At 39.1% G+C, this 27,512-nt stretch overlaps 1 protein-coding gene across 3 annotated transcripts in view; it reads left to right on the top strand.

Moving 5' to 3' along the window:
- SCN2A (sodium voltage-gated channel alpha subunit 2) overlaps positions 1 to 27,512 on the top strand; it is a 125,873-nt gene that overhangs the window by 90,803 nt on the left and 7,558 nt on the right. For all 3 annotated transcript variants that reach the window (XM_067471896.1, XM_067471899.1, XM_067471902.1), the window contains exons 18-23: positions 12,348 to 12,468; positions 13,904 to 14,058; positions 16,069 to 16,242; positions 17,236 to 17,358; positions 24,499 to 24,780; positions 27,019 to 27,072. In XM_067471896.1, the coding sequence (XP_067327997.1) occupies positions 12,348 to 12,468; positions 13,904 to 14,058; positions 16,069 to 16,242; positions 17,236 to 17,358; positions 24,499 to 24,780; positions 27,019 to 27,072 (909 nt within the window). The remainder of the gene's footprint in view (positions 1 to 12,347; positions 12,469 to 13,903; positions 14,059 to 16,068; positions 16,243 to 17,235; positions 17,359 to 24,498; positions 24,781 to 27,018; positions 27,073 to 27,512) is intronic.

Below are 27,512 nucleotides of genomic sequence, written 5' to 3'. Positions count from 1 at the left end.
AGTAACTTTAAAACTTGAAAGCAATAATCCAAAAGGCCATGGCAAAGTCTTTAACTGAAGACTTGGCACACAAAACAATCCAGAGGATTAAAAGTACATGATAAACATAACAAAGATCCAAAGAGTTACATGAATCCATGATGCCACTTGAATCCAGGAACAATACAAGAAACCATAAAGAACACTTGAAACCATGAAAAACCACATAGAAAAATCCAAGGCCCATGAAGCTTTGTTCCCTTTACTAGATGTTGATTCCTCTGAAGAATCAACCCAAATCAACCCCCATTTATACTTAAGAATAATGTCTTTTTCCTTGAGAAGTCTGAGAAGGGCCTTTCTTAGATAACAGTCTGAGAGAACAGCGTCTCCCTTCAACCATCTGTCTTTGTTGACAAATCTCTTTTCTTCTATCTAACTCAGGGGAGTCACACTGCTCTACATCTCCAATTAACACATTCCTTTCAAATTCCGACATTGGTTCTCTTGGACAAGCTAGCTCAGACCTGTCAGCCTCCGAATCTGTCTCTAACTGAACATCCACAGTTGCCCTGACAATCCCAGAATCCTCAGGAACAACACCAGACTCCTACCCTAAATCCCCAGCCTCAGACTCCTGATGGTCTGCAGAAGCTTGCCTGAAAGCTGCCAAAACAACCTGAAATGCAACAGTTTTCTTCTAACATCTGAGAGTTCATCACACACACACCCTGAAACAAACAAAATTGGGCACAAATCAGCCAAATAGTAGGCTGGAAGTGATTTGTCCACTTTAGACATGACTAAACGTGTTGGTTTGGAGTGGTGGCCTCCCTCCCTTGCATAGTTTTCCACACTTGGTGTGAGTAAATCCCAGCTGACTACTCGAGGGGACTGTCAACAAACTCATGCTTTGAACTAATATAAATTGTTTCATTTTACCGTAACAATTGGTGAGATTTTGTATGGAAGTCATTACAAATTGTTCCTTGAAGTGCTTATGCTTGAAACAGCTTGTCGTGCTAGGCCAAGGCAGATAGTGGCAACCTTCTTTTATCTCACTTCCATGTGTTATTATGTGTGGCTAATGTCCATGGCCATGCTAATTACAAGTTAATTTTAGGAAACAGTTCAGAAAGCACACCGAAAACATTGACTTTTTAAAATTTGAATGAACAGATATTTGCATTTGACACAATGAAAGTCTAATCCCTTCACAGAGGGAGGTCCTTTACATCATAATTGGAGCCTAAAGTATTGATACCATGTCAATCCTTTACTTACCTGGGTAAGTAAAGACCCTGAGTATTTTGTGCTCTGAAGTTATCTTGGATATTACCTTGGAAATAATCATGTAATTTGTTAGGCGTATCCTCCCTTGAATAGTTGTGAAAAGAAATAGCTTAACGACACTCATGAGTGAACTGGATTTTTTTGCTGTACAGGTAGCTAAGTTGTTTTTGTTTGTTTGTTTTTGAGATATGCTTGGAAAAGTTACCATTTTTGATCTACAACTGCCACAATAGCCAGGGAATTCTTGGAGTTATAGTATAAAATGTAAATTTTCCAAGCTCTAGGCTTGGAAGGAAATATATATTAATTAGGAATTTCTACCATTCCCCTTGGAGTTATTTAGGTATGATCCTCTACTGATAATGATCTGAATGGCATGCACTTGTTCCTCATCTTGTTTTAAAATGTTGTGTTGTAATTTGGTGACCAATCAGCTGGTGTTTTGATACTGAGACCGACCTTCATCTTGGTTATTAGGGATCCAGGGAGGGAAGGTGGAGGAGTGGAGCTTGGCATGATTTCAGTAGCCACTATGAATTTTTGCTTTAAAATCCATCTGGCCTTTTTGCTCTGAGGCTAGGTTTGTCTAGCCTCCAGTAACCAGGTTCTGAAACTCAAGGCAAGATGATGAACTCAGCTATTTCATTCTGCTCATTTCAGAATTGACTATATGCCCATTTTTGTTGTTGCAACTGGGCAGTGTTTCTACTATCACTTTATCTATATAGATTATAATACAGCTGTTAATCACAGATCAACCTTTTTGTGCCTGGAGTACTAACTTGACATAATTGTTCCCACACTTCCTCCCAGTCATCCCTGAAACATACTGAGATTGCTCTTTTGATTGATACATAGTGTGGGCATGGTTTCATAGAATCATAGAGGTGGAAGACACCACAAGGACCATCTAGTTATTCACCTTCATTATTCTTCTCTCCCTTCTTGGATCATATCCTTCATCTGGGAGAAGTAATGAAGTGACAACTTGTGCATCAAGGTCTTCAGCTTCCTAGCAAGAGCCTTGTAATCTAGATGACTAGTAATCCTTTGTGAAATATTCATTATTTCCACATGGTCCCAAAGGATGGGGAAGCTGACAGCAATCTTGATGGGTCTTATCAACCTCTCTGTTACATCAGATTTTTGCCCCAAGGGACAACACACCACTTGAGACATTATGTGAGGCCTCCAAACCACTACTTCTCTTACCCTCAGCAGGAAGTCTCCTACCACTGCCACTTGTCTCCACTGGGAATTTGCAGGGGCCATTCCATGGACTGAATCTTCCAGGGTCACTTGCTAGTTCGCTGAAGACTAACAACTCTTGTTCTTTATAATCACTGATAATGGACAGAAATTTGATTTGATTCTGTAGCTTTGAACTCACATCATGAACATTTTGTCTTCTCAAGGGAAATGAGAGATTCATTCTGAGAACAGATAATTCTGCCATAATTTGTGAGGTGAAGTCTTCAGATTGAAAACATCTGAATTATTACTGTTGATTTGAGTAATAGGATCGGTTCCATATTTAGCCACTGTACACAGGAGATGCCTTGGTCAGATTTGGGAGGATTTTTTTATCCACTTTCAGTCCCTTGCACCAGAGTTGACCCCATTTGGCAAGCCTCCATATTCTTCTACATAGTATGTTTAGATTATGTGGAGTGGCTGCTTTGAAGAGAGAGTAGTGAAGCAATTTCTTTCAATTCAGTTGCATGTGCCTAAGTTTGTATCTTACAACATTTCTTTGGCTCAAGTAGCTGAATTGCATTTGATTCTAAATTTTGATTATGAAACTCCTGCTTCCTGCTGATATTCAATTGAACCTATAAGGCTATGTCTTGAATGTGTTTATGATCTCAAAATGAATTTCAGGATTGCAGTGCAAAAATCTTAGTGCAAGAAGTCAGAGCAGGTTCTGCAGATTCACCTCCAATTAATCTATGTATTGGGTAATAAAAGCATAAGATTTTATGGTGCATGCTTTTTTAGGGTTAAGCTAGACACTTTTAAATAAGAAAATGACTACATCTTTTCCAATGTTATCTTAGAGATATGCAGTAATATCTATAAGTAAATCATACATGATAATCCAAAGATGAAACGGGAGATACTGTGTCATAAATTTCCTTTCCTACCATTCTTACTTCTCGCAGGATTAAAACCAAGCTGGAGCATTCGAGAATGCAGCTCTGATCCTTTTTTTATCAGACAGAGCAACGAGCAGCACCAATTTTAAACAGGTTACCTAACCAAGTTCTACCTCTGTATGATCACTGTTTAAATGAATATATTGACTGGCCTGCATGCTATTCAGCCATCTTCCTTCCCCATCCATTGCAATATTGTAGAAACCTTCACGGCTGCTCTCTGTAGATTCGGATGACTCGCATCACAGCATGGCCAGGCAGGACTGGCAATGCCAATGTTTGCAGGATTTCAGGCTCTACTTTATCTGCGTTCCTTACCACTTAATTATGGCAAGACATTAAAGTGCATGCTGTTATCTATTCAGCTTTGAAAGCTTTTGTTTAGTTAGATATGGCTAGGAAACAAAATGCATTGAGTTAAAGAAGTCATTGCTTAATCAAACAGGGCTGTACTTTATCCTCTTTAACAATTAATATTGTGCATGATTTTTGAGTTTTTAAGCATAAGTATCCAGCTTTTTTGTATGCTCAGCTGCAACTTACACTTTTAAAATGAATTAAATACAATGCTAAATTATGACCTAGATCCTCGTTGTAAACCCAACTAGATCAAGCTATTTCTTTGTCGTTGGTTTACAAATTCAACATTACCTGCAGTTTTGTCTTTATATCATACATCTCAATCAAAGATGTTGGTTTTTGTGAAAATGTGGGGGGAGCTGTATATACAGCTCCTTAGCAGGTTCTGTCAAAGACACAAAGACACAAAGCATCATTGCGCAATGTGGTCTTCTGCCTTTTGTGTAGCAGCCTGTTCTGCATATAACTGGTTGGATCTGAGAGTCAACTGCTCCATTTCTGACCCCCTGGAGATCTGCAGGCCATTCTCTCCCCTTTTGACAAAACTAATGTCAGAAATACTAGCTGGGCCCTTGAAAAAAAGTCAGGGTAGTAAGAAAGAATAACATTAGTAGGAAAATTGCACTCACTGGAAGCATTCATAGGTATGATTCTCCATTTTTTCTGAATTTTTTTAAAGTATTGGGGGACCCCAAGGGACCACAGAAGAGGCCATTTGCCCTGTTGGTGGTCCATGTGCTATACAGTTCCCACCACAGCAGAATTGCAAAAAACATACAGAAATGTATTTCTGTCTGCCAGTTGCCGTGGTTGAATAATATTTTTATCTAATCATTTTAGTCAAAAATATTTATTATCAAACTATTATTATTATTTCTTGCCCACTTTCCTCCAAGGCTCAAGGTGGGGTACAAGTGAAATTAAAATATAATATATAGTATAACTAAAAATACATAAAACAATTTAAAACACATAGATTAAAAATGAATAAACATATAATTAAAATATGAGTAATCTCCATTACAATCACATACATTTTACAATGTCAATTTAAAATTCATACTTGACTGGGTAGGCCTGCCAGAGAAAACACATCTTTAAATTTATTATAATATTCAGAAAGCATGTTTAGCTGTCGAATCCTTTCCAACAGATCATTTAACAGTCCAGGGGGTGCCGATGAAACATCCTTTGGGTGATAGTAATCAGTTTAATCTTTGCTGGCTGGAGTAAATGTCCTCAAGATGACTGAGTATATCGGGCAAATTCTATAGAAGAAGGCAATCCTGAAGGTAACCTGGACCCAAATCAGGGTTTTAAAGATTATAACCAACACGTTGCACTTTACTCAGTGCAACCAGTGGAGCTATTTTAATATTGTACGCCTTGGTGTACTTTTAACCAATTTGTTGTGATATTTTGAATGATTTGGAATTTTCAAACTTGGTTCAGAGGTAGCGCTATGTACAGCATATATCAGAAATCCAACCTTGAGGTTACAAATGAATACATTACCATCTTTAAGGACCTCTTCACTTGCTGTGCTGACTAAACAGCAAGCACACAGGGCACCTTATGGTGGCCTGCGTCCTCTCCCTCCTTCTCCCATCATACGGGGTGGGACACATTATGTTGGTGCCCTGTCCCTGTCACCATTAGATGAGTGAAAGGGCGGCAATGCGTGTTGCTCTGTTGCCCTTTCCCCCATCATATAGGGAAAAGGAGTGGAAAATGTGGATAGCTCCATTGGAGCTAGCCAAAAAACACTTTCCTCTCTGTTGTGGCAGAGGAAGCATCTTCCAATGCTTCCTCTCCACTTTGGGAGTAATGAGGGTGGGACCAAATTAGCATTGTTTGATAACGCTTGGCACGTCCCATCCCAAAGAGGAAAAAGGTTTCTAGTCTTCCAATGCTAGAAAAAGGTGCAAATAGTGTTTCAGGCAAAGCGTGATAATAAAAAATAATTCAGGAAGCATTGTTTTCACTTGTATAATTTTTTTTCCATAGACACATGATTAACTGAAATCATTTGAAATCAGTTTGTATGTATTGGCTTCTCCCTTTCTCAGTTCCTTGAGTAGCTCTTTTCATCTCTTCTATTTCATTTCCACATCATACTAGATTGCTAAAAGAGTTTCAGTTTTTAAAAATGAAATGAAGACTGTTGGCATGTTCTGTGTTTTGCTTCTGCTTCTTCTTTTAAATTTGAAAAGGGTTGAAGGTAATGTAAATATTTATAACTATGGAAAATCATCTGCACAATTCGTTTTTGGAAAAAATATTTTAAATGTAATCAATTAGGCTTGTTTTATTTTTTCTGAAATAAATCCTTCACCACCAAAGCCTATGACTAGCTTCAGTTCGCTAAACATGATAACAAATTTGACATGTACCTGCATGAGAATATTTTCAAATCATGCTAACTATTCGCACCATTTTTTTCATATATGAAAATAGGAGATACTGGAAAACTGTATTAACATTTGACCAGAGTGTACTTATTTATTTGTTAATAGCATATCCTCTGATGTATCTAACATGCCAAACCAAAACCTGAATTCTAATATGGTAATCGTCTTTTGAAAAATGTGGTGTCCTTTCCATAGCTTATTGCTTGAAAATCTTCCTGCTCTGGCATGTGTCTTGAAGGTTTTTTATAACTAACGTTCTGTACTGCAAAACAGTTCTTAAAATGTGATGTGGGAAGAAACCCTTCCACTATTTTAAAAGCACCTACTAGCCTTTTGTCGTTTTTACTATTTAAATCAAAAAGTTTCATTGTGATTAAATTTTGCTGAACCCAGTAAAATATCTCAGTAAACATAGTTTGGATTATGTTCTAAGTGTTTGATAAATCTGGGGGCGAGGAGTTAACTTGTTCATTTGCATTATTATTTTTATTGTTTTGGCAATATAACAATGTCTATAGAATCAAGAGTTATATAGTGCAACAGTTAAGCTCCCTGTGATCTCTATATGGTAATTGTAATTTCTAATTTTGATTTTACAAGAACGAGGAATATCTAGAGTTCAGATCAACCCACCGTCCTTTAAATGGACCAGTACTTTTTTTAGGATTTCTAGCTGTAAACCTGAATTAAAGTATTTGGAGTGCTGTTTGGGAGCAGAAGCCAGCAAAGAACAGGTGGTAGAGATAATTTTCATGTCATTCCCTCAAAAAATATAGAGGAAGTCACAATCCAGGAATGGTAAGAAATACAGCTATATCACCCGGCATGCATGACTGCTGTGCTTATACAGTATGGCCTATTTCTTTTAACCCCTGGACTATAATTAGATTTTATCAACCAGATGTTATTTTGCCTGTATCTTCCAGCAGTTGCTAGCCAGCACAGCCAATGTCAAAGGGATGCTGGAAGTGAAATCCATAAACATCTACAGGGCCCACTCCTCCAATTGCCCGCCACTGCGATAAGCCATCAGGATCTACTCGCATGTGCTCTGTGTAGACCATCTTAGGAGCCATCTACATGTGACACAAATGGTGATGCTTACAATAGCGGATCAGCATCGCCATGGTCAGCATGGCCAACTGTCAAGCAGGCTTGGGCTGGGAGGTGTCTTAATTGCACAACCTTGAGCCAGCCTGGTGGTTTTATGGCATCCACATGACCCTTCCATTCTGAAATGGCTTCAGCACCATTACAAGACCACTCATATTTTTCCCCTATTGTTCAGGGCTTTGTGATGACCACTGGGCACAAAAGTTGTGTTGGTGACTGCTCGGACTGACAAGGAGAGGGCTAGAAAGGAGGAGCACCCCTCCTTTCTCTCCTCCCTTTTCCAATTGCCTTGTTGCTCCAGTTTTTGTCACTACAGGCACCAGATGGTGACCACTACGATTTTCGTGCCCAGTGGCCACTACAAAGACCCAAACAATGAGGAAGGTAAATGCAATCCCCTATTCTCCTGTTCCTGGACTACCTGAGTCTAGGGAAAGTGGGATGTCAATGTTAACAGATGTCTGTTTCCTAATAGGAAGCAGCCCAACTGTTTTCACTGGCTCAAACTTCAGGCAAGCTCTTGAACTTCAGGGAAGCTTCAGGGTATCCTGCGATTTTTAAGGCAATAACGAACATGGACTGTGTGTGTTGTGTGGACACTACACAATCCATTTGCCCCAGTGCTGTATAAATGGGCCCAGTGAAACTAATTACTTTTCTAATATTATCTTAAACTCAGACAGTGTGTAACATGATTTCTCCATATTTTTACAATATTTTCTTCATTTTTTCAAGTTCTAAACATTATAATCTATCAGAAGGATTGCTTTTGAATGCAGTTGCTGGAAAGGGCAGTCACGGTAGCTGCCTTAGCCCAATTTTCACAATTTTAACCCAAAAGGAGTACACCCCTTTATGCCATGTGGGCACCAGTTTTAACTTGATATATGCCCTTTCCCATGTAAACTGGAATTAAGAATGTGCAGATTAAAAATGAGTGCTTCTAGCATATCCTGTGTGCATTCTCTAACTTTTGTGCTCCAGCCTTTCTCACCTGACCCTTTCACATGCTTCTCCTTCTTGTCCTTGGTCTCTGATATTTTTCTGGGTGACCCTCATTCCCATTGTGATGAAAAGCAGAAATATTTGGCTGCCTTCTGTTATATACTTCTATCAGACTTGCCTCATCAAATAAACAAAGATACTTAAGTTTCCAGGTTCAATTACAAAGATTTCCTAAATGGGCTGAATATGTCTCTTAAGGCTTTGGGTGCTTTTTTTCTTCACTGTTTGGTATATGTGCAGTATCTAATGCAGAGAATGATGATGATGATTATAATTATTAACTGCCATCCATCCATCATCCATCCATTACAAGAACCATACGATTTTTGATTGAGAAAACCTGAAAGGTTTAATTTTCAACATGCTAAATTTGGACTCATCCTCCATCCAACATGAATGTAGAGTGGCTTGATCATTTTGTTTGCATGCAAAATATCTAACATACTAATTTGATGAATGAATTGCACATTCTTCCAAAAGTTATCAAACAAAAGCAATACTGTCAAATTTGTATTTGTTTTTTCCTTGACTCACTTGCTAACAAGGCGTTTTTTTTTTCAAAAAGTAAAATCAAGCAAAAATACAAGTTTATTTTCTGGGAAAGATTTAACGATTTTTGTATGTGTGTATGGTTTTGGCTTTTTGCTCTGCTTTTGCAACAGTATTAATGCTATAAAACACAGTATAAAACACAGGATGGAATGATGCAAGCGAAATATTCTACAATTTGAAATTATAAAATCAGCAGTCAGGAAGTTATGGTCCTTAATTTATTATACAGGGTTAGTCAAAATGCATAGGCCAATAAGCCATTCAATTGAATGGCTTATTGGCCTATGCATTTTGACTAACCCTACAACCTTGGATTGCTTACATAATGAAAAATGATAGAAACCTGCCTCTCTATAACTTGGTGTGGGTCTCGATTGGAGAATGGCATTCACTTCTTATTACTGATTAAAATAGGGATATTCCATATGCATTCTCCTGCACATATGAACTAGCTCCTTCCATTGGAATGAATGGGACAGAAAGTTATACTCAAGGTACTTGTGTTCACTTGGTGTATTGATTATTAAATTTTAATCTGTATGTCTATGCCATTGGGCTCTCTGGCATTTCAGTGTTGTAACTGCACATCGTAAGCTAGCCCTTTAATTGCAGTGGATTTTAACCACAGATCATGTACTAAATACAATTTTAACTGCAGTATATAATGCCATTAAAGAAGGACATGTAGTCCCTTGGTTTTAAGATGATGACTGAATAAAAGTATTTTTATATATACATTTGGAAGGAAATGGCAATAGTTTATCTGTATGTGCTTTTCACAAACGATGCTGTATATCACAAATTTCCAAACACATATGAAACTTGCCTAAAAAAGCTAGATTTCCCCAGAATGAAAATTTACCTCCCATTTGAATAACAAATGTATTCATAGAGCTTCCATCAAACAATCAAAACATGGCCTACAGAATAACATTAGTTATAAATAAATAATTTTAGTTTTTTACCTAGAGTAATTTATTTTTAAAAAATTAACATGGAGTTATTTTTGGAAAATGGAAGTCTCCATAACCTTTTGGGAAATCCCTGAGAAGTGTTAAAACTCGTTGGAGTCAACCTTCTCCTTAGTGGTAAATATCCACTAGCTCTCAAGCAAGGCAATTTAGGTTTTTCATTTGATATACCTAGACATCTCTTTGAACTATTAGGAAGAAAGATATGCCAATGCACAAAAATATAGCAAAGTTTCAGAAGTGTTCTTTTCAGTTGCCCAAAAACATCTACTCTCCTTTAAAACATCTTGGTTTATATCATGCTCTCAAGAGACAAAATAATCTCTCTTAAAATAAGATAGTTGGTTTACTTACAAACTTCATGGATTCAGCATACAGGTACACTGTATATCAATCAAGTTACAGATAGGATTTGAAGTAGTTTCTCTGTGCAGATAACACTGGGCATCATTCTTACAGTCTTAACAGTCCAAAGTCTAAAGCATCTCTCTGGTCTGAGAGTCAAATAGAGTCTCTAAAGTATTCTGTTTCTCCAGACTTCTGTAAAGCATACTGTTTCTACTGAAGTCTGAAACCATTCTGTTTCTAAAATGAAGTCTGAGATCTGAATAGTCCCAGATCTGGTCACAGGGTCTGCAGCCTCTCGCACAACATAGACTTAAGGAAACAGCATACCAATACATACATATACAATGCAGTAAGCAATCTGAATTATATACAAACGACCAACTTGTAGAGGCTTGAAGAAGGTTGCTATTTTCAACAGTTATAAGAAAGTCACTTGTAATTTTTTTAAACTGTGATTACTGCTTTAACGTGTTCATTATTGAGGCTTTCATTTGTCACTACTATGCAGAAATGTTTGATGCTTTATAACCTATCTCTGTGAACTTTATGTGGTGCCAATGACCTTACTTTTATTACATGGGTATAATTGTTCTGTAATTTTAAATTTCTTTGTGTTTATTGGCCATAACATACAAATACAAAAATCAGATTACATTTCCTGTAATATCAGTTTCAAAAGTTTGGATTCCCATAAAAACTAGAAACTAGGATGATCTCAAAATTGCCTTGAATCTAATTCTGTTTCTCCCTAATGTTATATTTTTAGGGGGAGGGCAGGTATAATCTGATCAAATCAACAAATTCTTTTTGAGCATCAGAGAAATGGATTAAACCAAACTGAAAGAAATGTAATTAGTTTAAACATAACTTAGGAAAACTACCTGAAATAAACTGAAATGGTGGTTCTTCTTCTGAATTGGTAAAAATAGCTTGGATCAACTGAGACACTTTTTTTCCCCTAACAAAATTCCAAATGGTAACCAAATTTTTCTGCTGTTTAAAACCAAAAAGAATTTTCAAACTGGAACAGAACAAAACTGGTAAAGTACATTTTTAATCAAACCAATGCTTTAGCTGGTTAATTCTTTAAAAAAAAAAAAGCTTGATTCCAATGATTAATGCCAATGAATTTGTTTGGTATGTTACATAAACAATATATCTTTTATACTAAACATTGACACAAGTATGCATTATTCACCATCTGCTTACATCATTCCCCACGTAAAGATAGCAACTTACCAATGCAGCCATTTTAATGATGTTATACATGGTAATAACATTGTATAAGGCTACCAAATGCAATAACCAACACTACTTTTATTCACTATGGTACTCATATTGTCAGCAGTTATTGATGCAGTATTCCACTAGTTTTGCTTGACGGTGTCAATAAATGAGTGGGAAGCTTCGATGACATCATTTTTCATCGTTGGCACAATGCCTTTCACCGCAAAATAGGTTTTCATTGTGTTTTAATTGTCAGGGTACAAATATGTGGATTTCAATATGTCCTGAGAGAATATATATGTGTACCATTTAAGAATAAAAAGTAGTTATAAAATGCACAGTCGGTTGTGCAAATGCATTGGCAAAAGAGAATGCAAAACAATGGCTCTTGCTCTGGAATTAATATGCTGCTTTCCTTTCTGAAACTAGAGAAACTCAGAAATACTTACACACAGATAATTTGTGTTTTCATGTCAATGGGAAATAAAAGGTTAAATATAGTTTGCTGCATTATGCATATTCTTCCAACATTAGACATGAAAATACATCCTTTAGTTTTCAGTTGGTATAGCCATGGTTTGTGGTTGGGGAAACGCTGCAATTCATGGTGCTCTCTATATATAATTTCATTTTTTAAATAATCAGAATTTTCAGTCCTGTATGTGATTCAACTGACTTGGCTACATTTTTTCAAAATTATGTTTCCTTGAATGGAATATACTGAGATTCTTGACATCATGAGGAAAACTAATGTGGATAATATTTTTAATTTTTCTAACCTCACATACAGAAAGCAGGCTGGCATTACATATATGTGTAAGGGGTTCTGCTTCTCATTTTACACGGGAGAGCATTTTGGAATGCATTCAATATATCCAGGGCTCTAGCAATTTAAGAATCATTAACAGTTTTGTATGGGGCTTTATTTGCAGAAATTGAATGCAACTAGCTCATCTGAGGGCAGCACAGTGGATGTTGGAGTTCCCCAAGTGGGAGAGCAGCCTGAAGCTGAGCCTGAAGAATCTCTTGAACCAGAAGCCTGTTTTACTGAAGGTGAGTGAGGCCATGTCAACATTGGCTGGTGAATCCAGGACCTGTCGGAGACTGTTAGAGACTGGCCCTCCAGAACATAATGCAGCAGTGGGCTGGAGTCCACACAATGCAGCTGACCTGAAAACATGGCCCCATCTACATTGGCTATTGAATGCTACTTCAAGGTATCTCCAAAAGCCAGCAGCTACACAACACAAACAACATCAGGGGAAATGTAGCTCTCAATGTGCATTAGTGTGCTGTGGTGCAAACCACATCACTGGATGAAATCGGACCTCAGAATGTAGAGTTCTGTAGATATCCGAAGTGCTCCACTGATGTGCAAACCAGATGTTTTGTCGACTGCTCAAGGTGGATCATGAAAGTTTAAATCCAGTTTAGTCTGACCTAGAGTCGACCTATTAAAACAAGTAGAACTTGAGCATCCTGGATACAACTACACCAACCACTTAAGTTAGTTTCAAACCAATATTGAAGAAAATGTTTTTGCATGGCAGATGATTACACAGGAGATCCTGAAAGCAGTCTGAGCCCTGGATCATGATTACACAGTGCACTGATATGTATTAAGGACTTTCTTTTGCATGCTTTTGTGAAAGTTTGGTGTCTAGTTACTGCAATTCAAAGCTAGCTAACTTCATCAAATTGGATTAAATGTTGAATCTAGATGAAGCCATATTTAACTTGATCTGATTTCAACAGGTCTTCCTTGGGCAGTGCAGGTAGTCCCCACATTACAAACATCTGACTTATGAGTAACTCATAGTTTATGAATGGGGGTGAGACAACAGGAAGTGAGAGGAATCTATCCCTAGGAAGAGAAATTTATTCCTGAAGGAATTATCATGGGGAAAAGGTGTCTCCAGTGAAGCTTTCTCAACAATCCTTGTTTCCACAACAAGCCAAAATTTTCAAAATCCAATTACCATAGGGACAGAAAGTGAGGTGAAATCTTCTGAATAGGGTCACAGACAGCAAATCAAACACCACAGGGGTGCTAACTCTTCCCTACACTATCCAAAACTGGAATTACACTTAAAAATGTACCTGTTCTGATTTACATACAAATTCAACTTAAGAACAAACCTACAGAACCTGTCTTGTTCGTAACTTGGGGACTGCCTGTGGTAATGTTGGATTTAGTCCTACATATGCTCCCATAATACAAAGCAACATCTTTGAAGAGCAGCAGACAAGGTGGAGAGCAGTGAATCACCATTGGTTTATCCCCCTTCCCCCCAAATGAAGAACTGGTCCTTTAGCTGCTTAATAGGCACTGCCACATAACATGTCAGGTCAGGCTTTAGATATATGACCAAACTTAAGAGTATATTCTACATGAGACTGTCTATAGTATAAATGATTTTTTAGCTATTGCTGGGGAATAACCTATTCTGCTCTTCACCTATGACACTCACCTGCCATCTTTTTCCAGGCTGCATGCGGAAGTTCGAGTGTTGTCGAGTCAGTGTTGAAGATGGGAAAGGAAAACAGTGGTGGAATCTTCGGAAGACGTGCTACAAAATAGTCGAACATAATTGGTTTGAGACTTTTATTGTCTTCATGATTCTCCTCAGCAGTGGTGCTCTGGTAATTCTGAACATTTGAAAACTATTCTTTATCATGGAGATGGGATAATGAATCAATTTTGATGTGCTATTATCAAGTATTGAGATATATGCATGACAGGAGGTGATATTTGGCCCTCATGTAGGGTTGAATCCCACCCTAGAATGATCTAGAGTTTGGTGCTCCATTTTATTTTTCTGCTAAAGAGATTTAGTTTTCCCATGTTGCTTCGTGTGTGTGTGTGTGTGTGTGTATATATTCCAAGCACTTCAGCAAAATAAATATTGGATCAGTTATACATCCTCCCTTAAAGGGAGTGGAAAATGGTAGCAGAGATCTAAATTGTCCCAACATGGTGAAATTTACAGTTACTCACACAATAGACATTTTGTGTCCAATCAAACAGAGAGGTTTCATCATTCATTTTTGCTTGTTTTTTTAATTACATTTTTAAATTGCTTTTGTGTTAGAAATAGAAAATACATGAAAAACATCATGGAGGTCAATGTGATTCCATAATTCCACATGGGAATTTCCCTGCAAGTATCTTTACGCTAAACAATAAAATGTTTGGATATTTAACATTCAATTTTGAAATTCATTTTGCACTTTTTGTTTTAATTTTGTAGTATATTCCTCTGTCTATAAACTATAATAGAAATCATGAGTACAGTATAAGGAAGAAGATTGTACAAGGACTGTCAAACTAAAAACTGGAAAGGGTCACTGTACTTCGTAAAAAAAGGGGGGGCATTACAGATAAAAAGTGTGATTGGCTGAAATTTGGCTGAAATTTGCCCTTTTATACACCCATTAAAGGTACAGGGTCATTCTCTGTTAAAGCTTATATTATGTGAACCATATGGAAATAATTTCACAAGCCCTCTAATATCATACTGCTCATTTAAAGATAGGATCGGGCAGATTAAAATGTAGAACAAAAAAGTGTGTTAGGATATAGGACCTTATCACATTAGGAAATCTTCCATTTCTAAGACTGTTTGAGAATTCTTTTGAATGCCCCATCCCATCAGTATTTCATTGGAATCTGTCTCCAAAGCGTTGCTGGAAAGGGTTACTGGCGGGCAGAAATTTTTGAAATACTACAGATTCTTCCATTGCTGAAGTACTATTTTTGTGTGTGATAGAAAAAATCTGTATGCATCCCATTAGCAATTACACTTTTTTAAAGGTCATAGAGTGATGTAGGGGGTGCTTTGAATGGATTGGGAGGAGCAAGCCTTCCATGGTGCGATGAGTCAAAGCACAATATTTTCAAATAATGAGAACCATAATAATCAGGTGTGATGAAGAGAATATGCATCCCATCGCAATACAATATGCATTCAAACCTAAAAACAATATGGGATGCATACTGATATAAACAGATTATATCCCAATGTTATTAGGTCCATAGCGATGAACATGGTAGAGGAACTGCCTCTGTCTCCTAAAAGCAGTTCACATACAATGAAACAAAACATGGGTCCAAGTGTGGTGTATCTACATACAATGAATTCCCAAGGATATTTTCCATGCCATTTTATTTTAAAATCATTGGACCTCATTTAAAGTATTCTGCCAATATTTGAACCCCATACTTTGAAAAGCATGTGGGGTTGAAGACAAACTGGAATTGGTTCAGGAGAGGGTAATGAAAATAATTATAATATGGAAAATATTACCTCTGAGGAAAGAAAGCACATGTCCAGTGATACATGTCTTTCTTACATCTTGAGATGATTGCTGTGATAGGATCCACACTTTTGGAAAGTGTTTTGAAACTTCAGCAGGCCCAGAATGTAACCAGTAGATTGTTGCTAAGATCTCAAAAAGTTACTAGAAAATCATTGGCTAACCTTCAATTTCTAAGCACAATCCAAGGTGCTAGTTACGATTTATAAAGCAGTATACAACTTTGATGTACATTATCTGAAGAACTGAATTTCTCTATGTGAACCTACCTGGTTTTAGGATTAACAAGAAAGTCATATCAAAATTCAAAGAAAAAAACTATCCCTTTGTTCACAGGCCTTTGAAGACATATATATTGAACAGCGCAAGACCATCAAGACCATGTTGGAATATGCGGACAAAGTCTTCACGTACATCTTCATCCTGGAAATGCTTCTGAAGTGGGTGGCTTATGGCTTTCAGGTGTATTTCACGAATGCCTGGTGCTGGCTGGACTTCCTCATTGTGGATGTATGTATCCTGTGTTTCATTAAAACATACAGCGGTGCATTTGTTCCTATTTCTATGTCATGATTAAATTATTAACCCATAGTTTCTAGAAAAGGAACACAGGAGTAACATAGAGCACCGTTCAAACTCATTGCAAATTGATACAATGCAAAAACTACTTAACCACCACAAGAGAGTTTGAGAGAGATGATGAATCAGAGCTTCTGCTTTGGGAAACTCTAGAAAAGTTCTGCAGACACAGGACTAATACTAATGATATGCCTACTAATGGTGATACCTAAAATGGAGTGTTCCTAAAGCAGCCTTACATCTTATATATCTGAATTCACTCTGTTAGTCTCACATGGCAATGGATCCAGCTCTCAAAGAGTAACACTTTGGGCCATGTGTAGTTATTTTCTCTTTTATTGGTGCCACTTGAAGTGAAATATTACAAAATATAACACATTCTTGGGTTAGAGGAGGTATCCTGTTTCCATTTGTGAAGAAGCATGGAGCAACTGCTATATTAGCAGCCCATTTTTTAAAGCAGCAAAATATTTTGGGCTAGCCTAAGTAATTTTAACCCTGCTTTTGCTCCGTGTTTATATAACACTAGTTTTCTTCATTCGAAAAATTATTATTAGCAAGGAACCAGTAGCCTTAAACGAAAGGTTGTCATTTCATTTTATAAAAGTAAAATAATAATGCCTTGTTAACCTTTGCAGCAATTTATATATTGCTTTGTTGCAGGTAGTCTTCTTAAGTCACCAGCTAGGCCTACACTGCTGCTAGTGAAAAAAATTCTCAAACACTTCTGTAATAAGAATTGGACATTTTCTTTTGTGTTGCCCTGATTCTATCAGAGGATGCCCTTCTAACGTGTGTATTCTTCAACCATCACTAACTGGAATGATCTCTGCAAAGTTATAGCAAAGATTTTGGAGCATGGTGGGTCTTACTCATCCAGTGAATTAATTTCCTTTCTTTTTCTCTTTCTCTTTTCATGTGTAGGTTTCTTTAATTAGCTTAACAGCTAATGCCTTGGGCTACTCTGAGCTTGGTGCAATTAAATCGCTTAGGACTTTAAGAGCTTTGAGACCTCTGAGAGCCTTGTCACGGTTTGAAGGAATGAGGGTAAGGGGGAAAATACATGAAAGAGCTTGAAATGATGTATGCATGAAGCAGAACTATTCAGATAATCTTCTTGAAGACGTATGAAGAATGTGAGGTGCAGAGGATCCAGTTTAAATCTCATTGGTAGTGTGGCACTTACTCTTTGAAACATGGAGGAGGGGCAACACAATTAATCTCCCAGAATGGCCCAGTGAAAACTGAGCTAATGTTTCAACATTTGAATTATGCTGTACAAGTGGAGCTATAATTAGTATAGTGGCTGGTGTCACCTAGTGTGGTATCTCATGGTCTCAACCCCTATGGATCTCTTCCCATAGCAGACCAGATTACAATATTATAGCTAATGCACCAGAACATTTGACAAAATCAGCAACTACTTTTTTAAAAAGTAACAATGAAAGCATATACAGGCAAACAATATGATCCGAAGTGTCATTGTAATGCTTTAACCAGAGCACATGCATTTTAGAAAGTTGAAAAAGTTTTAGCCTTATGAGTAAGCTGAGCTTATAACAAATGTTTTTGTAGTTATACCTAACTACAAAAGAGTTGAGGCATCACACTGACAACAAAGATCCGCATAGTTAAAGCAATGGTATTCCCCGTAATAACCTATGGATGTGAAAGATGGACCATAAAGAAGGCTAAGAAAAGGAAGACAGACACTTTTGAACTGTGGTGTTGGAAGAAAATTCTTAGAGTGCCTTAGACCACGAGAAGATCCAACCAGTTCATACTCCAAAAAATAATGCCCAACTGCTCACTGGAGGGGGACATGAGAGAAGCCTCCTCGCAGGATTGCAAGACATCCGGGCGTCCCCTGGGCAACGTCTTCGTAGACGGCCGATTCTCTCAACCCAGAAGCAACCGGAGACGACTTGAAGCATGCAAACAAGGAAGCAAAACAACCAACGGTCCTTTTCAGGACCAACCATGACAATAATCGCAATCAACATCGAAGGCATGTCAGCTGCCAAAGAACAACTGCTCTATGAACTGTGCCGAGATAAGAAATGTGACGTGCTGTGTGTCCAAGAAACACACAGGGATGAACGACAGAAACGACCCAAAGTTCCAGGAATGATCCTAGTAGCGGAAAGACCACATGCGCAGTATGGAAGTGCTGTCTTTGTCAAACCAGGCCTCCAAGTCAGCAGTGCCCACAACACTGAAGAAAACAATATCGAGGTTATAACAGTAGAGCTTAATAACATCACCATCACCTCTGTATACAAGCCCCCAAATGAAGATTTCTGCTTCTCCTTCCCCGAGAACTTTGACAGGCACCAAAGGGCGGTAGTAATTGGTGACTTCAACAGCCATAGCCATGTATGGGGCTATGCCCAAGAGGACAGAAATGGAGAGGCTGTCCTGTCGTGGTCTGAACTGCACAAACTATCACTCATCCATGATAGCAAGCTCCCACCATCCTACAACAGCGGGAGATGGCACCGAGGTTATAACCCAGACCTCTTATTTGTGAGCGACAGCATCGTACAGCAATGCACCAAATCAGTGGGACCACCAATCCCAAACACACAGCACCGACCAATAATATGCCAACTGTTCCCAACCATAAGGCCTCAGAAAGTTCGATTTAAACGAAGATACAACTTCAGAAAGGCAGATTGGACTAAATTCTCAGACATGTTAGACGACATGATCACATCGGTCGCGCCAGTCCCTGAGGAATACGAACATTTTATTGAAATAGTGAAAACCTGCTCACGGGCCTCCATACCGAGAGGCTGCAGAACCCACTACCTCCAGGGCATTACTCCTGAAACAGCTGCCTTGTTGGAAAACTATTACAGGCTCCACAACGAAGACCCATTCAGTGAGCAGACCCTTCAGGCAGCGCAGAGCATTGTGTCCTCCATCTCTGAAGCCAAGAAAGAACAGTGGATCAAGTTGATCACAGAGGTCGACATGGGCAGGAGCAGCCAGAAGGCGTGGAGGCTGCTGAGACGGCTGAGCAACGATCCCTCACAAACTAATACCCATGCCAACATAAAGGCAGATCAGATAGCACACCAACTCTTGAAGAATGGGAAACCCAACCTTGCCACCAAAGTAGGAAAGAAACCAATAGCCAGACAACCAGAGATTGAGAACAACAACCTCCATGAACCCTTTACATCTACTGAATTGGACATGGCTCTCAACAAATGTAAGAATGGCAAAGCAGCTGGCTTGGATGATCTACGGATGGAACAAATCAAGAACTTTGGTCCAAAGCAAGGCGCTGGCTGCTGGAGCTGATGAACAACTGCACTGCATCCTGTCAGATCCCCAAAATCTGGAGGAAAGCAAGAGTCATCGCCATCTTGAAGCCAGGCAAAGACCGTAATGACCCAAAAAGCTACAGACCAATCTCCCTGTTGTGCCACCTCTACAAAGTTCTGGAGAGACTTATTTTGCATAGAATTATGGAAAATATAGACCCCTGTCTGATCCCACAGCAAGCTGGCTTCAGAAAAGACAAAAGCTGCACATCGCAAGTGCTGAACCTGACCCAGCACATAGAAGATGGCTTTGAAAGGCAGCAGATCACAGGAGCTGTCTTCATAGACTTGTCAGCAGCCTATGATACTGTGAATCACCGCCTCCTCCTGAGAAAAATGTATAATATCACAAAGGACGACCACCTCACCCGCCTCATAGGAAACCTGCTACAAAACAGGAGCTTTTTTGTTGAGTTCCAGGGCCAGAGAAGCAGATGGCGGAAACAGAAGAACGGCCTGCCTCAGGGGAGCGTGCTCGCTCCATCCATGTTCAACATCTACACAAATGACCAGCCACTGCCAGAAGGGACAGAGAGTTTCATCTATGCTGACGATCGTGCCATTACTGCTCAAGCAGGGAGCTTTGAGATGGTAGAACAGAAGCTCTCCGAAGCTCTAGGTGCTCTCACTGCCTATTACAGGGAAAACCATCTGATCCCTAATCCATCTAAAACACAGACATGCGCCTTTCACCTTAAGAACAGACAAGCATCCCGAGCTCTGAGGATTACCTGGGAAGGAATCCCACTGGAGCATTGCAGCGCACCCAAATACCTGGGAGTCACTTTGGACCGTGCTCTGACCTACAAGAAGCACTGCCTGAACATCAAACAAAAAGTGGGCGCTAGAAACAACATCATACGAAAGCTGACTGGCACAACCTGGGGATCACAACCAGACACAGTGAAGACATCTGTCCTTGCGCTATGCTACTCTGCTGCTGAGTATGCATGCCCAGTGTGGAACACATCTCATCACACTAAAACAGTGGATGTGGCTCTTAATGAGACATGCCGCATTATCACGGGGTGTCTGCGACCCACACCACTGGAGAAATTACACTGCTTAGCCGGTATTGCACCACCTGACATCCGCCGGGAAGTAGCAGCCAATAGTGAAAGGACCAAGGCAGAGACATCTCCAGCTCATCCACTGTTTGGGTATCAGCCAGCACGTCAACGACTTAAATCAAGACATAGTTTTCTTAGAACTACAGAGACACTCGCTGGAACACCCCAGCAAGCGAGAGTCCAAAAGTGGCAGGCCCAAACCCAGCACCTCAATTCATGGGTGATACCAGATGAGAGACTCCCCCCTGGGCACTCAGAAGACTGGGCGACTTGGAAGGCGCTGAACAGATTGCGCTCTGGCACCACGAGACGCAGAGCCAATCTTAAGAAATGGGGCTACAGGGTGGAATCCTCGGCATGCGAGTGCGGAGAAGAGCAAACCACTGACCACCTGCTGCAATGCACCCTGAGCCCTGCCACATGCACGATGGAGGACCTTCTTGCGGCAACCCCAGAGGCACTCCAAGTGGCCAGATACTGGTCAAAGGACATTTAACCAAATACCAAATTTACAAAATCTGTGTGGTTTTTTTCTTTTCTTTTTCTTTTTAATCTCTGTGTTTGTTTTGCTCTGTTAGAATTGTAAAACAATGGTTGCTGATGACACGATAAATAAATAAACTGGAGGGAAGGATATTAGAGGCAAAGATGAAGTACTTTGGCCACATAAGGAGAAGATAGGATACCTTGGAGAAGACAATGATGTTGGGGAAAATGGAAGGAAAAAGGAAGAGGGGCCTACCAAGGGCAAGATGGATGGATGTTATCCTTAAAGGGACTGGCTTGACCTTGAAAGAGTTGGGGATGGCGACGGCCAACAGGGAGCTCTGGCATGGGCTAGTCCATTAGGTCACAAAGAGTCAGAAGTGACTGAATGACTAAACAACAACAACACCAAACTACAGGGATTCGTTTATTAAAATAATATTTTTCTTCTGAAATATTGCATAAAAATTACAGTCATTTTGATTTTACATCCCCAACAAGGTCTGCAGATGGATTTGTATTTGCATTTGGGGTCAGACTGAGCAGTGAGCCAGAATCCAGGTTTACAGGCAATAGGTGACAGAATAGCAAGAGCTTTTAATGGCAAGAGTTTCTCCATACTGTTTTCATTCTATACTCAAATCATTTTCTTTTTGCCAAATGTAGATGAGATATGATTCTTCCTTAATATTAAAAATACCAAGGGGTGGGGGATTCACCAAAAACCAACCATTTTTTTGTTTTAAAAACACAATGTGCATTGTTCTACACTGTATCTTCTAAATGTAAAGTCTGTTAAGTGCCACACACCGTCTATCATGTTGGTGATGATAAACATATATGTAGCCTTTTACAGTTTGAATTTTGTCTGAGGATTCATACTGCAAGTGGGTGCTATAGCTACAGAAAAGAGGAAATATAGGTCAGGGTTGTGGAAAGAGTAACACATGGCTGATTATGTAGTTACTATAGAGAGGCCAAAATCCATCAGCCTTGTCACTGTACGTGCCGTGAAACCATGTGCCTATTACAACTGTTTATAGACAACAGCTATGTCTTTGTGTGATATGTGATATTATTTTATGTGATGTGCTTAATAATGTTTAATGTTTTATCAGGGGAGGGTCAGTGTTGATGTTTTATACTGTTTTTTATCGATGGCATTGAATTGTTGCCAACACTGTGAACCATCCCGAGTCCCTATTGGGATTGAGAAAGGCGGTGTACAAATACCATGAATAAATAATACTACACTGTTTGTTTCCATATGATATCTCTGAAGATGAGTAACCCATTTGTTTTCAGAAGACAGAAAAACATACAAATAAGTTATGAAATAGTATTGTTGCTCATCCTTGCTGTTGAGTGAATGTGTATTTTTAATAATAATCATCATCATATGCAATTTCTAAAAGGGGTTAATTTTTCAAAGAACATTCCACAGTTCAAGTCCATTCCAAGATTTAGGCCAAAATCCCATTTTGTCAATTTTGTGTAGCATCTGTAATGCAGGCAGGCAGGCAGGAAATTTATGATTCACTCAGATCATGTGGTTCACAGTCCACAGTTCCATCTGGCACGCTTGGCACTGGCTTGATCTGGATGACCCATGTGGCCATAGCTTCCATATGTTTCCATGCATGTTATCGGCATGATACCATCTAAGTTATCAGAGCTCCAAAAACACAGAAACAGGCTGCCAAGGCAACATATTAATCAGGCTGGGAAATTAGCCTTTATATTCCTCTGCAAATCATCTATGACCTAATAATTGTCCTTCTCAGTTGACTACAGAAATTGTTGCAAAATTTATGGAGGAGGTGATCTGCTCATGTAGGAAATGCCAAATCTGGGAGAATATTTATTTTATATCTTACTGCTAAAAATTTCTGTGGAATCTACCCCCTCTTGCCTATAAAATGTCTCTCCAGATTTGCACAGAGAGGCAACTGACAAGGAAATGTGTGTCACGCATACTTAGAGGAACCTATTTTGTTTTTTTATATCTGCCAGAGCTGAGTTAAGCACTGAGCCTATTTGTTGTTGCTATGTGCCTTCAAGTCATTTCTGCCCTATGGTCTCCTGAGCTGCAGTCCAGCACTGACCACACTGGCTCTCATTGAGCATAAATGTTAGGAAAATAGAAAGCAGACATATACCTAGAATCATAGAATCATAGAGTTGGAAGAGACCTCTAGGACCATCCAGTCCAGCTCCCCGCCAAGAAGCAGGGGAAGAACCTGACTAGACTAGACAAAGTTGTTTACTTTGGCAAGCAGATTAACATTTTTTCCTGACACTTGCTATTTATGATCCCCTCAGCTAGAAATCTTAGGGACTGAACCAGAGATTAACCTGCCCTTCAGAGACCAGAAAGTGACTTCTAGCAAATCATGGTTCATTCTGAGCCTGGAATTTGGAGTTCTCTAGATCAAAATTGCTTCAGAGACTTGTGCTCAAAAGAACTCAGGAAAGCCTGTGTATTTTCAAAATACCTTTATTCATAATTTTTGTATTACTATTATTTCCTTCAACAGAAATTAGAAAGCTATTATAAATCAGGAATTTTGTGATGCAAATGTCTCCTCGGCAATAGGTTTTCTAGCCATTTTCTGTTGGTGTTACTTGCCTGCCCCCTTCAATATGATGCTTATACATGTTACAATGTGACTATTAGGACAATTGAGACAAGTATAGGAAATGGTTTTAAGGACTCCGAAAATATATTTTATTATTTGCATTATATGGCAAAGATTTGCCATCTTTATCATGCTATTTCATCCAGTCCATCAGTGTATAATTACCAGTCAGCCAGCCTTTAAGAATGCAGTCATTAAATTCATTTTCCATGCCCTTAGCAATAGTCTGATTTCCAACATACTCCAGTGAAATTCATAGCTACATTCAAACAAATGCACTCATGCACAAAAAAATGCTGGCCTGAAGAGGCATCCAGGTCATTAAAGCACATCCTCCAATGTCTCACATATGAAAACCATGGCATATGTGGTTAAGCAACATCACAGTATGGTGAAGATGTCTTTGAAAAAATTAAGGAAGAAGTGATTTGGGAAATCACTCCTGGATTATGTATATTATCAAAATAGACAGCCAGATTTCAGAGAGCTGCGGGAACTGATTCCATCAAATGGCTTCCTGATGTTCTCTGACATGAGAATAGGATCAGAACACTTCACAAATCCTTCTTCATATCACTTTATCATCCCACTTTCTTAAAGGATGCAGTGCTTATTTTGCATCAATATTCACACTTTCCTTCTACACCATTTGTTCTGTAGGTGGTGGTGAACGCCCTCTTAGGAGCAATTCCCTCGATCATGAATGTGCTCCTCGTATGTCTTATATTCTGGCTGATCTTCAGCATTATGGGAGTGAACCTCTTTGCTGGCAAGTTCTATCATTGTATTAATACCACAACGGGGGAAATATTTAGCATCGATGAAGTTGACAATCAGACTCAATGCGAGGAGCTCATTGAGAGAAACGAAACAGCCCGATGGAAAAATGTGAAAGTCAACTTCGATAATGTGGGACTTGGTTATCTCTCCTTGCTGCAAGTAGTGAGTAGCCTATACTTCTTAAATTCTTCAAAATTTAATTTTAAAAAACCCTTACCTCATGTTTTCTTTCAACAGTGCTGTCCTTCAAAAAAATACCATTAAGAAATTGTAGGGTGGTACATTTTAAAGTACATGTATTCATCATGTCTGTTCCCATTGCTATGTATTCAAAGACAGTAAACAAACAAAAATTGTTGGCAGCTGTATCCGTCCATGCCAGCAAGATCATGTTAGCGTTTACCATTGCTTCTTTTGTAAAGATTTTGCATCTTAATTGCCCATTCCAGACCAAGATTTAATAAATCCTTTGAATTACAAGAAAGATAGCTGAGAAAATACACTTTTACCTTCCACTGTCACTGTGAGGACTTGGTCTTAGTTGTTACTTGAACAGATCCATTAAGATGAGTCAGGCAAACAAATTAGTTGGACTACCTGGCTCCAGAAGACACACTGTTCCACATTGGATTAATTATCTAAACATTTTATCTGCACAGCCCTGAATTCTAGTCATTAAAATGCAACATACATGCACATGCGAGAGCAACACTGAAACAAATTGCATGTGTCAATGCAAGCAACCACCCCATAAAACACTTTCTTCTTCATGACCATTAAAGATGCGACAGCCTTGAGCCATATTGTGCCTGGCAACTGTATTCTTGAAAGATGCGAAATGACCCTGGAGATTCCACTGACTGAGCCTTTGTATTCTCTTACAGCCTCATCACACTAGAGCATGGATCCACTTTAAATCCGGTTTCTGCCTCCTGCAGGATTCTGGGGCTTGTGGTTTAGAGAGGACCAGGACTTCTTTGGTTGAGCAGTTTAAAGGCCCCTCCTGAAACTACAAGCCCCAGAATCCTGCAGGAGGCAGAAACTGGATTTAAAGGGGATCCATGCTCTAGTGTGATGTGGTTCTCAGTTTCTCATAGGGTTTTCCACTCTACTGTGTCAGTAAAGTCAAACTAAACAATACATTTTGCATGGGTCCAGAATAATAGTTTGCTCAAGTGAAAGTTGTCAATTGGTAGCAGCATGTGCTTTTCTCCAGCTATATATTGCATTTTTTGTGCTTTGATTCATGGCTGAGTATTGGTAAGGCAACACGGGAACCTATTTCTGGGAAGTTCATTGTTAGAAACAAGGAAAAACCTCAAAAATGCAGGAAATACATGTCCCCCTTAATTTCTATATACAAAGGGATTTTGTAGCACCTACAAGATCCTTTTGCATACTGATATCCAATCTAGACTAACATTGCCATGTGTTTCAATTTTGCTCTTGGTGTCTAATTTGACTCTTACGTAAAACAATCATTAGACAGTTTGTTTATTACGCTGTATAGAAATATATATTATAGTATTCACATTACGAATTAAAGGTGTTATTGATTTCATATTGTTGTTGATCTTTCTGAAACTACTGTATTCTTGCATAAAGAGATAGGCATGCAAGCAGGCAGATACATTACATGTTTGCAGATGCATCTTGGGATGCTACATCACTTCAACCAAGTTTGGGTCAAATTGAAGATGCAGGAGAGCCAAATACTGTCAAAATTTGACCCTTTTGACCTTGAAATCCTCTTCTGGGTGTTGACAACATGAGTGGGAAGAAGCCCTATTGTACCATCTGCTTTTGCCATTCTCCCCTGAACCCACAGTCATCTCCTCAAACCCCACATAACAAAAAGGCACCCACCCCCTTCCTCTTCCCTCAATACCATGAGAGCCATGGTTGCAGTCATGAAATGAGAGTGTCATCCCTTTTCTCCTCTCTACTTTCCTTTGCCTTCCATCATTGCCCTACATACGATACATTCCAGGAATTACAATGTAAAATCACATTACCCTGGACAATCATGAAGACAGAAAGAAGAAGTGAGAGCAGGGCAAAACTTCCTTTTGCCATTCAACTTGCTGCCACTACTTCTGCTGTGCTCATATGATGAGGAGGAAAGAAATTAGCTGGGGAATAGTCGTGATCACTTCAGGAAAGTCAGTAGAAAGATGAAAGGGCGAAGTGAAGCTTCCAGCTGCTCAGTTTGGCTCCAGAAACTCTAATTTACTGTATGTGGTAAGAACTGGGGGAGGAGGGAATGGAACCAAAATTAGGAGAGCCTAAGAGGTGACACACACAAAACACGCATAGTATCATTGCTTGTGCTCCTCAGTGTGAAAATAATTGCCATCCTAACCTTGAAGAACAGGAATTACCCCTGTGTTCTCCTTGCAGGCCACCTTCAAAGGATGGATGGATATTATGTATGCAGCTGTGGATTCACGGAATGTAAGTATATTACTGTGATACATTCACATAAACAGCTATTATACCATCCATCAATCATTTCATGAGTGATTTATTCTTTTCCAGTCTAGTTCTGTTGTGTAAATTTCCATACAGTTTGTTCCTGAGTGAATGGGTCCCCCCCCCCTTTTTTCCCCACAAATAGCTAATATGGAATTGTTTGGAATGGAGTCCCCTACTAAGCAGAGATTTCCTCTTTGCTATAGTTCTGATTCCTGATTCCAGGGATTTCTCTTCCTGGTACCTGAAGCTAATTAATGCTAATGGAAAGGTTTTTCATGTATGAAGTTTAGACAAGAATCCCGAATCTTGAGTCAGAAGTGCAGCAGTGGGAAAAGAGTTGGAGTCTACTCCCTTCCAGCTCCAGTTGAGATCTTGGTCCAGATTAGATTGTTTACTCTGGCTTTTGATGAAAGAAAAAT

Source organism: Anolis sagrei, chromosome 1, assembly GCF_037176765.1.
Source record: "Anolis sagrei isolate rAnoSag1 chromosome 1, rAnoSag1.mat, whole genome shotgun sequence".
Classification (NCBI taxonomy): Eukaryota; Metazoa; Chordata; class Lepidosauria; order Squamata; family Dactyloidae; genus Anolis; species Anolis sagrei.
The sequence above is the reverse complement of the archived record's forward strand: the minus strand, read 5'-3'. Positions and strand labels throughout refer to the sequence as shown.